Source organism: Schistocerca americana, chromosome X, assembly GCF_021461395.2.
Source record: "Schistocerca americana isolate TAMUIC-IGC-003095 chromosome X, iqSchAmer2.1, whole genome shotgun sequence".
Lineage (NCBI taxonomy): Eukaryota > Metazoa > Arthropoda > Insecta > Orthoptera > Acrididae > Schistocerca > Schistocerca americana.
In genome coordinates this window covers 581,811,149-581,828,631 of record NC_060130.1, presented here as the reverse complement: position 1 = coordinate 581,828,631, position 17,483 = coordinate 581,811,149, and the positions used below count along the sequence as shown (strand labels likewise).

The window sequence follows — 17,483 nt, the reverse complement described above, 5'->3', positions numbered from 1 at the left end:
ACTTGGACGACCCACGACTACCTCCTGCACCGTGTTGACCAGCCTCTTTTGACGCGGCACCCGGTTGACAGTTGCCCATATTCTGCTGCACTGTCCGACTTTGACTGTCCTGCAACGAAATCTTCAATTACTGGACTTGTTGCTACTAATTTTATCTGACAACACTTCATCAGCTGATTAAGTGTTACGTTTTATTTGTGAGTGTGGGTTTTATCATTTGAACTAAGTTTTAGCACATGTCCTTTGTCCAGCTGTATCCTCCACCATAGTGCTTTTCGGGTGGTGATTTTAATTTGTTGCAGAGTGGCTGGTTTCTCCTTTTTATTCTCATGGTCAGCCAGCCACGATAATCTGTTTTGTCATTTCAATCTCTTCTAGCTGTTTCTTGCATTTCTGTAGTTTTCTTCTCTCCTTTTGTCCATTTAAGTTTTTGTTGCCCTTTCGCCGTTCTTGTGGTTTTTCCTTTCTCTCCATTTTGTGTTGTCAGTCTCGCTTGTTTTATTCTGCCCCTTGTGGCATTGTTTCATTCGGAACAAGGGACCGATGACCTATGGTCCCTGCCCCCCTCTTTTATGCCAACCAACCAGGGAGGGGTGACTGCCTGAGCTGCTACCTTCCCAAATTGCCGATTGGTGCCCCTGTGAGGCGTTCAGTAGGTGTGACCTGAGGTGTGAACAATCCCCTAAGGCAGGTGCGTCCCCTGCTGAAGGGGGCCTCCAGTTGGAAGGAGCACGCCATCGGAGACGCGTGCAACCATGGGGGATTTTCTCACAACGAGCCAATCATATTCACAATCAAAGACTGTGAAACATAAACGGAAAGAGGTTAATGATTCAAAGGCCCTCCCAGCTGCACCAAGGTTCCCCATGGTTTCATTTACTGAAGGGTCAGTCCTTCACTACAGTAAATCTGTTTATTATTCAAAAAAGTGTTGATGCAATTGGTGGCCCTGTGAAATCCTGCTATCGTTCACACAATGGCACTTTGCTTTTTGGAGGCTACCTCTGATTCTCAAACACAACTGCTTGTAGCTTCGCTCCTCCATGGCTATCTTGTTCATGTTGAGGCCCATCAAACGCTGAATTCTTCCTGTGGTGTTAGTTACACTAGGCTGCTCGACAGGCTGACCGAGGCTGTAATTCAAACGTACCTCTCTGACCAGGGTGTCATTGCCATCCATCAAATGATGAAGAAAGTAAATGCTTCCTTAGTACTGACACGCACTCTTTCTCACTTTTGACAGAGTGGTTCTTCCGTCATAGATAAGCAGGTTATGAAATTATCACAGTCAGACCATATATTCTAAACGCAATTTGCTGCCACCAGTGTCGTCGTTACAACCATACTTCAGAGTCCTGTCGACACCCACCCAAATGTGTAACCTGTGGTAGGGGTGCTCACAAGGGCGATTGCCCACCTCCTTCTCCTCACTGCACCAATTGCAATGGCGACCATGCCGCCGCCTCCTGTGACTTTCCCGTGTATCTCGATGAGTGGGCTGCCCAAGACATCTGAATGAATGAAGTAATAACTGCCTTACCCAGTCACTCACAAGTTTTTGGCTGGTCAGAAACCCTGCAGTCTACCATCTGGCACCTACAGTACTGTTCTTGCTACATGTCACTCCACGGAGGACATGGCCATGCAGACATGCGACCTCAAATTTAACACCGCGGTTGTGAAATTGCCCAGTGTCCTGGTAGCATCCTCATCTTCTCCTCCAGCTGTGCAACATCCCACTACACTTTCTCCTCATGGGGCGAGGTCACCAGGTACAAAACCGGCAGGCTGGAAAGGACAGAAGGAATACTCCTGTGAAGACATCCTACATCCCTCCAGCCAACCAACATCTGTGTGTCTTGTGTGTCTTCCTCTACTAACCGGAAAGGCTTGAACAAGTAAATCAAAGTCAAACGGTCTTCTCCTTCGCTGACTCGGAGATCCTCTTCAACAGTGTCACCATGTGATACCCTCGCCATGCCGATCTCCACGTTGCCGGTGCTCACCACCAATCTCTTTTCAGTCCTGGACTCCACAGACTGACAGCAAGTGAATGCTGATGCTTTTGCAGACCTATGGAGGAGGATCCTCCTGCATCTGTGCCCTGTAGCAGCAAGTCTTCACAGGCTTTCACTCGGCAGCCACTGAGGTGATACCCCTTCACTTTTTCCTCGTCATGACTCTCCTCCAATGGAACGTTCGCAGCCTCCAGCCCAACAGAGAGGATTTACAGCTGCTTTTAGCATCACAGCATCCACTTGTTCTCTGCCTTCAGGAAACAAAATTGCATCCTCATGACCGCTTAGAGCTCTTGCATTTCTTCCTGTTCTGTTTTGACCTTCTCCCTGAGGTTAGCATTACATCTCGTCAGGGAGCTGTGGTGCTCATACGAGATGACGTTCATAGTCAACCCATCTTCTTGACTACCTGCCTTCAAGCTGTTGCAGTTCGCCTTTTCCTTCATTACTTGACCTTTTCCCTTTGTGCCATTTACATCCCTCCATCATTTGATGTCACCGGGGCAGACTCCCTCCAGCTTATTGGGCAGCTACCTCACCTCTTTCTCCTGCTCGGTGACATTAAAGTGCACCATCCCCTTTGTGGTTCTCCCAGAACCTATCGGAGAGGGTGCCCTCTTCGCTGACCTTCTGTCACCTTCACCTCTTCTACCTTAACACAGGAACACCCACATTCCTTTCAGACTCCACACACACACCTATTCCGTTTTGGACCTATCCTTCTGCATTGACCAACTTACCCATCGTCTCGAGTGGCCCATTCTCTCTGACACATACTTGAGTGACCATTTCCCATGTGCTATCCATGCCTACCCCATCTATATGCACACCCAAATGGCAGCATACTAAGGCCAACTGGAGGCCTTACTCCTCTCTGGCGACCTTCGACGAACATCATTTCCCCAGTTGTGATGACCAGGTGCAATATCTTGCAAATGTTATCCTTACTACCGCAGAACATTGCTTCCTCGCACTTCCTCTGTAGCACGCCATGCACCTGTCCCTTGGTGGACTGAGGCATGCTGCAACGCACAGCTCCTCTTCCGTTGTGTGGACCAACCTCTGACAGCTTCCTGGGACCAAGAGCCATTCCCCAGTTTCCGGCCTGACAGTAGCAGAGATGTCATCATGGACCCTATTGTTATCTCCAACCCCTTGGGCCACCATTTTGTGGAGGTTTCGAGCTCCTCCCACTATCACCCTGCCTTCCTCCATCAGAAACGAGGAGAGGAGGCTTGGGCGATACCCTTCTCATCTCCGAATCGTGAGTGCTACAATGCCACCTTTACTACGAGGGAACTAGATCGTGCTTTCACTTCATCCCGGTCCTCCACCCCAAGGCCAGACGCTGTTAACATTAAGATGTTGCATCGCCTTTCTCTTGCAGGCAAACACTTTCTGCTTAATACATACAATTGCATCTGGGCAGAGGGCACGTTCCCCAAATGCTGGCGTGAAGCCACTGTCATACCCATCTCTAAGCCCGGTAAGGACAAACACCTTCCTTCTAGCTACTGCCCCATTTCTCTTACCAGGCGTGTTTGCAAGATGATGGAACATATGATTATTGCACAGCTGGTATAGTGGGGCGAGTATCGCAATTTATTGACCACAGCACAGTGCGGATTTTGAGCACGCAATTCTGCAGTTGACTGTCTTGTCACTTTGTCCACCCATGTTATGAATGGTTTTCTTTGGAAACTCCAGACTAGCCATGTTTTTCGATTTGGAGAAAATCTACGATACCGTACTCTCTACACTTAGGGCTTCAGTGGCTGCGTGCCCTGTTTCCTTCAGGAATTTTTAAGAGACCGATTTTTCAAAGTACATGTAGGTTCTGCCTTGTCGGACAACTTTATTCAGGAAAACGGTGTGCCTCAGGGTTCCGTCCTGGATGTTGTCCTCTTTGCTATCACCATTAACCCTATAAAGGCCTGTCTCCTGCCGGGCCTCTCCGACTCCCTTTTCGTGCGCATTGTGTTCAACTTTTGACTTTCCGCCATTCCCTGACGGAATGCATATTTAATTTTTAGTTCTGGACCACAATTTCTCTATGGAATATTTTATAGACCTTCCTCCACATCCCTGTTTTTAGTTGTCTTCGTGTTCTACAGTTTTGCCATGGGCACATATGACTAGTTGTTTTTTTGCCACAAAACAAAACAAACAAACATTGCCCATACGTCTTGGGGTGTGGATTGTGCTATTCTCCTCTGTATTAGGCAGACTGTGGACTCGTTGTGATTGGACTATGTGCCAGGTTTCTGGTTCAGTGGTCCTGTAAAATTTGAAATTGTTGGATCCAGTCTGTCATCATGGAGTGAGACTGGCCACTGGCACCTTTCAAAGTAGACTCATAGTCTCCTTGCCAAAGTGCAGATCTTCCCTCTTCAGCTCTCTTGCACAGTTATGCCATCACCATCCAATAATTTCCTAACCATCCAACTTATCACCTTTTTGCACACATGGGGCACCAACCTCATGACAGCTGCCGTTGGGTGGGATTTCTAGTTGGAGTGTGCCTCAAGGGGGGAGTTGGGTCATTTCCTGTCACAAGCTAGGTCTGGGAGACCCTCAACCTTATCTCCTTCTCCAGCTGCCTCAGTCAGCCCCCTTCTACACGCCAGGTCCCACCCATCTGTTGACCTTACTTCTCACACCTTGTGTAATTATTGGCAATCCAACTGATGTCCTTTACATTTGTAGCCTTTTAACTTTTGCTACCATAAATCTCACGGCTCTAAAGCATTATTTACTCTGCAACTGTCTTTGCCTTTGTTTGGGTTGGTGAGGGTCTTGATGAAGCACCTCATTGGTTATACCGTTTGTACTGCCCTGATCCATGTACTTCTACTTCTCCATAAATTATTACTCAGCTGTGGTATCAGCCTTGCCTTCAGTGGCTCCCTTTTACTGATTCCTACATGCTATATTGGTTCAAATTTCTGGCACACATCACTAACTCTAAATGAACTTTCTCTTAATCGAAGGACCGATTACCTCACTGTTCAGTCCCTTAACCAACAACCAACTAACCTCTCCTGGAATTGTACAAATATGTGTTAGAAAAAGAGCAGTGACAAAAATCTGTGCCCTTCAGGCACATACAGAGGAAGGAAGGCAAGAACTAGTCTGGCTTTAGAGGGAGAGGCCGTAGATGAGGAACTGACAAGAGTAGCCATTAGGAAAAAAAGATAAGTCAGAGCTTTATTTTGACTGTTAATAATAGTGAAGTGAGCACTGAAGTCTGCTTATAAGGTATACATTTCTGTGGGTTGGATTATTTTAGATATGGTCCAAACATGACTAAGACTGAGAAGTACTGGTAAGTATGTAAGCTTACCAACCTGTTTCATGCTTCATACATCTTGTAGGTTTTCTTCTTTGCCATAGTTCTTATGATTATTAAGGGCTTTAAACAATTTTTAAATGATTGTACACAACACAGCTGAGTTCAATTTTCACTTTATTCATGTATATTGCTCTTTAACACGGTCGCTGATTAGCATGCCAGCAAAGTATTTTATAGATTCAACAACTCAGATTGGTGAACTACGTAACCTATGAGTAGCCTAATATAAGTTCACAAGTGGCGATTCATAATTGTACAATGGATTGCCTAATAAGCATGGTCGTAACTCAAGGCAAATGTAGTCGGATTGGCTACATAACGACTGTACATCTTGATAGTTCAACCACAGCTGAACGAACAAACTAACATAGTACCTTCACTCATCAAATGCTAGCTCTGATTTACTGAGACTTTGTGCATGATACCTATTTAAATATGCATGTAGAACAGAAGTCACAGAATGTTAATACACAAAACTATTATATTTTAAGAATTAAAATAAGACAGAATTAATTTAAAATAAACAAACATATTGGGCAAAGACACTGTAGTTTAACTTTTTTATGGGGTGGAAGTTTTGACACACGTGTAGATTTACAGAAGCCCACCATGAATTGTCTAGAAACTAATTTTCTAACTTAAACACTTCACAACTACTAAAGTTAGACTTTTTGGAATCAGAAAATTTAAGGCTACAAGACAGTAACACTGAAATTTTGGAAGGTTTACATTTTAAGAACCAAACATTTCATAAATCAACAATTTTGATGAAAGATAGCTTTTGAATTACAGTTTTCAGTTGATAGAATTTCTTAAGAAAAACAAGAATGAGATCTTTCAAATAAGGTATATCAATCCTAAAACAATTATTAACATTGTCAAATTTTGGCGTATGTAGGGTTTTATTGAATAGTAAATTTGGAATATTACTGTGAGTAAAATAATTTTACGTGAACTGCCTACACTATTTATCAGCAGACAGTAAATTATATACTGAGTAATAGTTTTGAAAAATACAGTTTATGTAAGATTTGAGACATTCATTGTATTCAAGGTCTGCATTCCACATATGTAGTAAAAAACAGAAAAGGAAAAAATCAATTTTTTAAAGAGGGGGATTATAGCAAAGCTCTGCACGTGTAATTCTAAGTACCTACAGCCATAAAACTTCGTCTGGCATGGTGGTGATAGATTACATACACACATCATCCTTGTGAATCAGTATTATCTAATAATTAAAACGGAATCAAAATCCCTATGTTAGCTCCTGAGAGTAACCTTCACATGCAGACAGAAAAACATGACGTGCTGCTTTAATTTAGTAACATGTATAGATAAGATGGGGAATGCAGATTAGAAGGTTCAGTGGACTTGTTTCATCAATGTATGGTGAGATAAACTGCTTATAGTACTTGACTATAATATTATTTGCATCTCAGGATATTAATTACATAAAGAATAAATATTAGTTTCCCTTAGAGATCCATACAGGGTATATCAAATGTCAACAGTGATTTTTTTCTCTGCCAGTCGGAATGAGTTGAGAGGCGTAGAAGCGAGATTGGTGTTGGAAGAGTCACTTGAGACCCTGTTCTGTTGCCTTCAAGCCACTGAAGTATTTCTGTCTCTGATGTGAAAGTGTGTTCGTTGTTTGAGACTAAATATGCAAAGAATCATTGGTCACGGCTGCATCATCATATTTTACGCTCAGCTGAACAGTTCTGATGGAAACTTCATATATAATTTGTGAGTCTTGAGGGTGTGTGGAATCTAGTGGTAAAAAAATTCAAATATTGATGATGATGTAAACAAACAACACACAGGAGTTAATATGTCAAATTGAGCCAATGAATGTGTGTGTGTGTGTGTGTGTGTGTGTGTGTGTGTGTGTGTGAGAGAGAGAGAGAGAGAGATATATGATTTGTCATGGGACTGCTAGAACATTTGGAGTCCAATCAAGATCTTTCAGATGAAGCACAAAGCTCTGAGCGGCGTGAAAACAATTTTGTTTGATCAATAAAGGCCTGGATGAGCAAGTCAAGAAATATCAGTATTCATTGTTTTCTTTGTTGCAAAACATGGGGTCTCACAAGTTAGTCGGCCATGCTCGACAAACAGTGAAATATACATTTTATGCAGAGGTGGTTGGGGAAATTACTGATTAATTAGGCTTAAGCATCAGAGAATAGACAAACTGTATGGTCAAATGTGAAAGAAGTAGCAGGACAGAAAGTGGGTGTGTAACATATTACATTTCTTCTGTGAAAGAATGAAACTATTGTTGAACTATCAGATTTGTGCAAAATAGTTAATGACCATTTCCTGTCAAGAGTAAGCTGAACCAAAATTTCATTGGTACATACACATATGAAGAACTTTCAGAAGATGTTGTTATGAGACATGTTGCCACACAAAGCAGCAGGGAACCAAGAGGAAACTTGAGTCTATTATTAAAACACAAAGCAGTAAACAGATGACACAGGTATGATGAAATAAGAAGTATGATTGAGATACATTAAATAACTGGTTTCACTGCACATTTCTTAGGCTTATACCTACTTTGTACTGTGGTTTTATTTAAAGTTACACGATAAAGATTATTTTCATATGAGTTTCCTGGGCAACCTTTGGCACTTTCTAGCAGCAGACAGCAAAAAAACTATTTTATTACATGGCTCAGGGCTGTGTGGATGCTTATGCTGCATAGCTCTTTATCTACTGTTGCCAGACAATGCCACAGGCTGTGCAGGAAAATCATTTGTAGAAATGCTGTGTATGAAATTAATTTAAATAAATCCACCTGATAATACCGATGTATAATCCTTAGAAAAGGGTAGTGGGAAGGTCAACAAATGTTTCTGGTTACAATTACTTTGTATGTGTCTATTTGTATTACTGTGTGGTGTGCAGCTTGCAGTGTGGCATAGCAGTCGGTGTAGCTGGCTGGCATGCTGTGGGCCACCTATTAAAACCTGACCACCAATTATTATTTATTACTTGCTGTTTATTTTTCTGGAAGCTTCTTGAAATTTATTGCATTTGTATGTTCTGGAATATTCAATGTACGTATAAATAGTGGCTCTCTCAAGGAGTGCAGTTTTGTTCCTTTGTGGCTGTACGTTGATGTTCATAATCATACTTTGTGCTAAGTATTGCACTTCATTGAAGACCCTGCTTTCGGATTTAGACTTGATTCTACTTGTGACGTGACATTGCTTGGTAGAGATGCTGAGTACTTCAATATATCATCACTATGGTTCCAATTGCACAACATAAAAGCAGTTGCCTGTACTAATAGGAGCTGAAGTTCAAACAGCACATTGTTCTCATAGTCCTTATATTCAGGAGACCAATGGATTTCAGAATGGCGGTAAGTCAGCTACACATCAAGCATCCATCAGTGTTTTCCAGAGATTCTGGATAGGATCCACTCAAATGGCCAAAATGGTTCAAACGAGTCACCAAATACAACAGAATGATGACATGATGTCTTTAGCAAATGTGTACTTCTACTTGGATGGCACAACCCAGCAGTGGTTTGAGATCAATGACAAGCAGCTCAGTAGCTGAGATAAATTCCAGGTCAAACTGAAGAAAATATTTGGCGACAATCGGCAGCAAGTGAAGAACAGGGCCAACATCATGGGGGGAACAACACAGTATAATACAGGAAGTTTCGGCCCTTTGCCACATTGCGAATCCAAATATGACAGAAGCCATTAAAATCTTGCACTTGATGAAATTAGTTGAAGAAGACATGTACCATGTTCTTCTGTAAAGGGTATCAAAACAGTGGAAGAATTGCACCAATGGTGCCAACACATCGAGGAAATGCAACAGAAAAGAGTTGGATGAAAAAACATGAAAGACTCAAGATTGTGGTAGTTGTGGAAGACCACCATGACCTAACTATACTCTTACGCTAGGTTGTAAGACAACCAGCAAGCCAGAACTGCTCAACTGAATAAGCAAAAGATAGCAGCTTGGAATGTCGAACCTATATGTCAGGAGGGAGTAGAGAATGTTAAAGTAGAGGTGTATCGGTGTTCAGCACAAATCTCCATCACCAGTCGAACATGCCAGGGAGAATGGATCAGACTTGTTGCACGACTGTCACGCAACAATCCAGCGCCCGACCAACATGGGTACAACCAACTCCTCACTGAGCATAACACACCACAGAAGAGCAGGCATTTGAAGGACAGAGGATAACTCTCCGGTCTGTTTCCACTGTGGACCCCTGGACACTTACGCTGCTTCAGAGGAAGGCTGTTTGATGACTATTTCGCCGCCAGGTGTTGATTATCACAACAGATATATTAATGACAGCAAACAGCTGTATTTGACCTTCAGGTGAAGCCCATCATTTTACCTTGTAAGAGGTTGCTCCTTAACACTCTGTAGCCATTCCCCATTGGTCTACGGAGGTACCACTCACTCACCCAGATGCCAGATTGAGGAAAACTGTGATGTGGCCGTCTGTAGAGGTGAGGCAGCCACAGATGAAAATTGCTCTATGGACAACAGTTGCCAAGATGTCAGGATATGTCATTGGCATCATCATTAATGGACGGAGTGTTGTGTGCTAATCAAATCAAACTTCCTTCTCTGTAATGTCAAATTGGTGCTAGTCAGCTGGGAGTTTTCTTTCTGTAATGTTGAATGCTCATCATCACTAGCTGAAGAAGACAGTGTACTGTGATACAAAATTGTTTATGCTGAAAGTCACGGATGGAAATTATGTCCAGCCAACAGGAGCATGTATTTCAAGAATAACTATCAATGACTGAACACAGGCCTTTTAATTGGTTGTTTTGTCAGAATATGGTATAGTGTTATTCTTGAATGAGACTTGTTGCAGGCATCTCAACCAGTCATAGACCATGAAAGATCAGAGCTCCAGATTGACCGAGCTATTTCAATAATTACACATAACAGATTTCTCTGGACTGTTGTTTGCCATTGAAGACATTCTCTTGCCCTCATCAACTAGACAAGTTATTTATCAATCTAGATGCTCTAAACTGTAAAGCTTTTGTCATTTGTGAGGAGCTCTCAGGCTCACAAAGGAAATTAGCATGCTAGTGGTGATCATAAGCACTGTAGGTGGTCAAGGGCAACTTTGGATCACTAGTTGTCATGAGCAGCCACAACTCATCAAAAGTTAAGTCTGCAGGGACAGCTGAACCAGTCTAGTAAGGGCAGTTTAATGTCTACAACGAATGTTGCTCCATTACCACCACAGACAAGAGAGGGGAGGAGGATATGGCCTGATTGAGGGACAACATGAGAGAGAGTAAACCAGTCTCCGCCAATTTTTGGGTGCTTTCAAATCTGGAGTGGAGAGAAGACAGACCAAGCGGTCCACAATAAAATGCTGTATCAACACTGGGGATCATCTACTGTAGTGCAGTTTCATCAGCATGATGTATCATGTAATAAGATCACCCCTGTATCTGTTGTATGCCTATGTGCTGTGTCAAGATTACCCAAGTATCTGTGGAATTTTGCTTTGATAAGCACTTTTAGTGCAGGTCTAGTTTGAAAATGAATGGCTACATTCAAAACTAGTCACCAGTATAAATTATATGCAGTTGTGAGAGAAATTTAAATAAAGAATTGTCAAATTTAAGTTGCTAGCCCTTCCTCAACAAAATCTGGGAACTACATCTTACATTTGTAATGGAGTATTCAATGTTTGAATAGTTGTAAATTGTGCCCAGGAGTCTAATTATGTTCTGGCTGAATGTTGTGTTCATAATAAATGTGCTGCCATTGCTAAGTGTTGTACTTAATTGATGACCTGCCTTTGGATTTGGGCTAGATTCTGGTTATGATATGACAATGTACAAAAGTTCCAGTTAGGACTAATGTATAATTTTCATACTTCAAGTAGGATTGTGAAGGTAAGTGCACCATTGATTTGTGTTGTGATGACACTTATACAATAGGTCTTTTAGGTGTTGTTAGTTTAGAGAGAAATTAAAATACTTTCACCTTAGCTTGGCAAACTTCTTGGATTATGTTAGATTTCTCTGAAGTAGATACCTTTAACTGAAGTAGATACCTTTAACTGGAACTTGAAACATTAGTGTTTGCCCCTGGTAGCAAAAATTCAAAATTTCATAACTAGTCTAGTTGCCACTTGTATAGCTTCTCTTTATTTTGTGTTTTCCTTCAGTGTCAATAGTATAATGTAGTAGAGGTAGAAGATGTTGGATAGCAGTAATTCATGGTTTAGTCTTGGAGAAGACATGATGAAACACACCACTACAAATTCTCAGAGCTGTGTAAAACACAGGGTCAGAGTGACTGATGATGTAGAACCTGCAAATGATGAGGCCTTTACCCTGCTGCACACAGAGCATCAAAGTTTCCTTACGTCCTTTGGAAAATATATTTGTAAGAAAATAACAAATTTTAGTAGAACATGTATCCAGTCTCTATTGGAAATGCTCATCCATAAGTACATTTTTTACTTCTTGATTTCCAAATTGAACCAAAAACCCAACATCCAGTGTTGAGTATTTTTTCATTATCCTCCAGCTAATCCTTGTATGTTGCAGATCCTTATACTGCACAAAATGCTGCTCTCTAAGCTTCACAAATTTCAACTTCCAGTGCATCCAGTTTAGCCAGTAAATTGAATTCATCAGAGCAACAACAAAAAAGTCCAAGTTTCAGACCGTTTTTCCTGATGCTTCAGTCTGCGACCTCTGCAGGCGAAGAAATCTGTTTTTTCATAATATAAACTGAAGACCTTTACAAGCATGTTGGACTGAAGATTAACTTTTTTCTTCATGTAAAGTTTTCCCATATTTATAATTCATCATTATGATTACACATTTCACAAAATAAGTAAAATACGTGTACTTGCATAGTTCACTCTAAATGTTAAAATCTCACTACTGTGAGCCTTATAACAAATGCCTGTTGTTTTCTTTGTTTTTTGATCTCTTTTATTTCTGCAGTTGCAGATATACTATTTGTATCGCTTAAGTAGCATCTTTTGCAACTGTAATGAAAGTCTTCTAACCATATGTTAGTCATCAGCCTGCCTCTAGAGGGCATGTTTATGCTGCAGTCTCACTGGTGCACATACCAGCATGCTTGACTGTGTATGATATACAAACTTATTGCCCACTGAGCAGCCACATAGGTGTGATTAACCTTTAGCTGCAGCTTGACCACTAGAGTAGGGCACATGTGCATATGCATGTGTTGAGAAAGGAACGTGCTTCTGCATGTGTGTTTCTACCTGTGTGTGGGGCAAGCACAGACACAAGGTGCGCAGGTGTACGTGTAACTGAGGAATAATCTCCAGTGTCAATGACACTACAACCCTGAAGTTTACTTACTTTGACTATTGTCTCATGGTATTATAGGGACAAATGTCCATATAGATAGAGTATTCGTACTCTGTAAAAGAACGACACACTTAAGAATTGTGGTGTCAGTTTGTGAACTTTGTGCAAGCTGTTGGGTGTCTTGGAATTCTAATTCTATTGTACCTGTAGATACCTCATGAAATACGTGATTAATAATAGGCACTACTTCAGAAGGGACTGGGACATTCACTTGTATAATCATTGTATAGTTTTGTGTGCACTATTCTGCAGGTCCAGTTTTGTTTAGGCTTCTAGCAGAAATGAAAAATAAGGGTCATAAACCTCATATTTTCTAGTCTAATTAAAAATTACTTCTTGGGTATACTCAGGGTGACAAATATAAATCTGGCCCAGAAACTGTTTTCAGCATTTGTTGACAAGTTTACTGCAAGCAGCAGAGAGATGATTAGAAAACTGTAATGAGTTCAGTCAGATGCAAATGGGAATTAAAAGATCACAGTATCAGAACATTATAAAAAAAAGTGTGCATTTTATCCTTACAAATTTTCTGTTGGGCAGAAGTTAAAGCTTCCAGATCAACTTGCATGTATTCATTTCTACTAGTGGCTTCTAAATAAAATGGTATCAGTATATTTGGATCCTCAATTTGTCAATACCTCAGAAGGGGTCTGGTGCAGCTTTTCCGGGTGCATTAACTCAGAAGGTACATCACCATGCATCAGTAAATTCTCATCTGTACTTTAAACAAGCTATTGAGTGGAATAAAATGAATGGATTGATGGGAATGATATCAATGAAGATGCAAGGACATGAAATAACACTAATACAACCATTTCAGTAGGGGCCACACAATACTAATTTTGAGAGTTGCGCAGAGACTTGTTCCAAGACTGAGTATCTCACATGGTTCCACACAGTTTTAGGAAAATTAAATAAAAAATTAACACAATAACAATCATAGGGTGAGAAGAACTTATTCTGTGATGGTGAATTGAGGCAAGGATAAAGATGATGTCTTAGGGGTTAATACATTACACTGATAAGTATAGCGCCAGCTGCTCATATAGACAGAAAATGATAGAGTGAGATTAAAGACATACTCAAAAAAGTAAGAGATGTGAAGGGTGGAAAGAATAATCAGTGAAGAAATAGATCAAAAGGATGGGAAAGAGAGAAAATGTAAGACTAAAAAGAAAGTAAATATAAGTAATTAAATTGTAATGTAAGGTGGCTTAGGAAAATTAAATAAAAAAATAAACATAATAACAAATCATAGGATGAGAGGTTGGTGAGACAAGAGAGTGTTGGAGTGAGTTCCCATTGCTGAAGTTCAGGAAACTAGTGTTGTGAGGAAAATGCAAATGGCACAAGTGGTGTAACAGGCTCTCAGGCTTATTGGCACCACCTGTGCAAATTCTTGGAAGCCATATGGCACTACCAGACTATTATGCTTACCAATAGCTACTACCCCATCAATTGTTCCCAATTTAAAACCTACCCCATACACCCACCCATCACCAAAGGTAGAACATCATGAAAGACCACTCGTGTTGTTTATCAAGTGTGTTCACTGTATGGCTTTTTATTTTAGAATGGCCACCACTGAACTGGCTGAATGCATTAATGAACGCAGAATAACTACCTTTCTTGCAAACATCCTGTACCCAGTTGCTGAGCATGTTCTCCAGTATGATGGAAGAGATCTACATTACAAGGGCCATTTCCATAAAAACTTACACTTCACCATACCATCTGATCCTACCAGTCCCTGCACTTAACCTCTGTTAACATTCACTCTGTCTCTCATGTGGTAAAATTGATTTATTTGTGTTTCTTCATACCCTGAACTTAGGATGTGATTGACTTGTCTCCCCCCAACCCAGCTTTCTCCAACTATTCCCCTTTCCTTGCTAAAGAAGTAACATTTAGTTCTGAAAGATAGGATTACTGTTATGTACTTAATATTTGTTGGTAGTTAGGTATTTTCTCTCTTGTAGGTAAACACCAGCCAGCCATTCTGTCTGTAGTTTTAACAAACGTTAAAAACAGTTGTCATGTTTCAGGCTCCAGGAACTTCTTTCAGAAGTACCAGTTGCTGAGTTCTTTCCAAGCTGTGTACCATACGAATGGATATTGCAAAATGTCACACAAGATGAACTTCCCAATCCACAGTTGCCACATCATATACTCTCAGCTGTTAATAGCCTTCTTCATTGTAAGTATTATTGTTAAAATATGCACGTGTAGTATCCTATCTAAGAAACACCCAAATTATTTACATACTTTATTTATTCTTCTAGGGCCTTCGGGATTCACAAGTGATGCTTTGTCTGATGTAAGGAATTATTTCTGTAATTGGACTGAGCCTCTGACGACATTTGCAATGTATGAAATTATCACACAAGCATATTTGTTTGTGGAATCAATGAATCATTCTTTACAATATCAGTGTCAAGATACTGGAGACAACTTAAAAGTTCAGCCAGTGCACAAAATTTCAGCAACAGGAAGCCCTGCAAGAGAATTACAAAAAACGTCTAATAAAATTTCTGATGCCAAGTTTCAGCAAATTATAAGCTCAAAGAAACTGCTAAATACCGTGTTACCACCAAACCTGTGTTTTGAAACTGCATTTACATCAGACAGCCCAGTTACGAGAATTGTTCCTCAAAGGACAATGGATACAATACATTTTTCTCTTAAGGGAGTAAAGTCGTGCAATAATGATTCAGCTGTTTCACAGAAGACTGAAAATTTCCAAAGGTTATACAACCCATCGAACACATTGACAGTTAGTTCACTCAGAGTTCCTGAAACAGTAACTGTTAACTTAAAAAGAAATGCTAGTGCTCCTAATTTGTTGGAAGTCACTCAGAAAATGTGTACGAAACCACTTGCAAAACATTCGAAAAGCATGAGAGAGACACACAAAGCAACTGCAGTTGGCACACAAAGATTAATTACAAGACCAAAACCTGGGAAATGTGGCTGGTACAGAAATAGAAAACTTTCCAAAGAACCGAACATTAACCACCTTCGAAGCAAATCTGGTGGCTACTTCAATCCAGCTTTGTCACAATCAGTAGATGATGTGGAGGGACAAGATCTTGGCTCCATTCAGTTGGATTATGAAGCAGCCCTTGAAACTCTGAGCAAGCTCATGGATTGCAGTCGTGATCCAGGATCTAACAACACTGCAAATAAAGTAAGTGTATTCTGTAGATGGTGTTACTAAAACCTAAACTAAGAAACTTTGATTCTTGAGGAAAGAAATATTTTTGATGAAATAATGTTTTCCTACTAATATTATTTGGGTCAGCACAATTAATGAATATGAAGTAGTTCCTGCAGAGAATAAATTTCTGCAAAAATGAAAAAAAAAAATTTCAAACTGGATTAGAAATCCTCCATTATCCCACCAATGACCCTCAAAAGTTATTGAAACTTGCTGAAAACATATCTTACTGGTTGCTGCACACTTTAACAGCCCTTATGGATATACTTGCACCATAAATATTGTTCCTAAATTTTGTGTTCAGTTAACGTATGTTGCTGTTCCTTTTCAATTTGTCACCTAAACTTAAACTTGTACAGCACTATGTATTTGTATTGTGGTGTCTTGCCATACCACTGAAAGAAAAAACAGTTAAAGTAAAATATGACTCACAGTTTTGTGACCTTGTAATAATATTTTATTTGGCTGGATGGAAAATATTTTGAAATGTTGATCAAAATAATTAGTTGATTTGTAACGATATCATGGGGAGAATGTTTAATGTCGGACAACTTGCAGTAAAATTGCCCTTTATGATTAAAGTAAGAAGAAAAGCTTTTCTCCTCGTATAAACATCAACTATTCATGTGATGTAAACTGAACATTCCTCAAGTCATGGAACTGTAGGGGTCACCTGTTTTAGGATATAATGTTTAGTTCAGTGTGAGTAAGCACAGTACAATGTCTCATCAGTAAGAGTCAGTATAATTTGTAGTGGAGTGAGTAAGTGAATTGAAGTTGGTTTGTTAGTCCGAGATTAAATTAAAATAAATTAAAAGATAAATTAAAAGATGATCATCCATGACCAGATACAATCAGACAATTGTCTGCCCTATATCCTATTGGAGTAAATGGCTGAGCACAACTCAACAAGCGGTAGAGTTTGCAAACAATTACAGGGTGCAAAATATCAACGAACATGTCAAAGCAGCATGCAAGTATGGGAAATGCTAACAACCTCTTAAAAATCAAAAATGTTTTTCTGTGATGGCTTGCTTTGAAAAGTACTGGAAATTAGAGAGACTATGTATGGAAGTAAAAATTTTGATCTGATGAACTGACAGCACAATGGTACAGTACAGTAAAGGTAACTTGTGTTCTGCTTTGTTTTTTGACATGTCAGTTTTAGTCTTTCCTAGTTGGTCATGGTCACATTTATACGTTTTGTAATTACCTGTATGATTGAGTTGCTGTGATCTGCAGCAAATATCCAACCTCCGACTTTTTACGTTTTATAAAACATCTTAAGCACTAAACGGTAGGCCCAATTTTTGCTGCTCATAAACAATGGACATTTGTGTAGTGTGAAACCTGTTAAGTGATTTAATTCTGTTTTTAAGTGTGTAATCTGTCTTGCAATGTGTCATAAATGTGGATGTTGCCGTAGGATAGTCAAAGAGGGAGTGGTATGTGTAGACTGTGGGATGGAATTCCACTGGAATGATTGTAGGGGGGAACTGAATGGGGAACTCAATGAGGCTCTCCCATGG

The 17,483-nt window shown here is 40.3% G+C and overlaps 1 protein-coding gene across 1 annotated transcript in view; it reads left to right on the top strand.

Moving 5' to 3' along the window:
* The window catches only part of LOC124556187 (DEP domain-containing protein 1A-like), a 127,205-nt gene that overhangs the window by 77,724 nt on the left and 31,998 nt on the right, over positions 1–17,483 (top strand). Inside the window, exons 4-5 of the mRNA XM_047130182.1 lie at positions 14,783–14,934; positions 15,020–15,924. Coding sequence (XP_046986138.1) covers positions 14,783–14,934; positions 15,020–15,924 — 1,057 coding nt within the window. The remainder of the gene's footprint in view (positions 1–14,782; positions 14,935–15,019; positions 15,925–17,483) is intronic.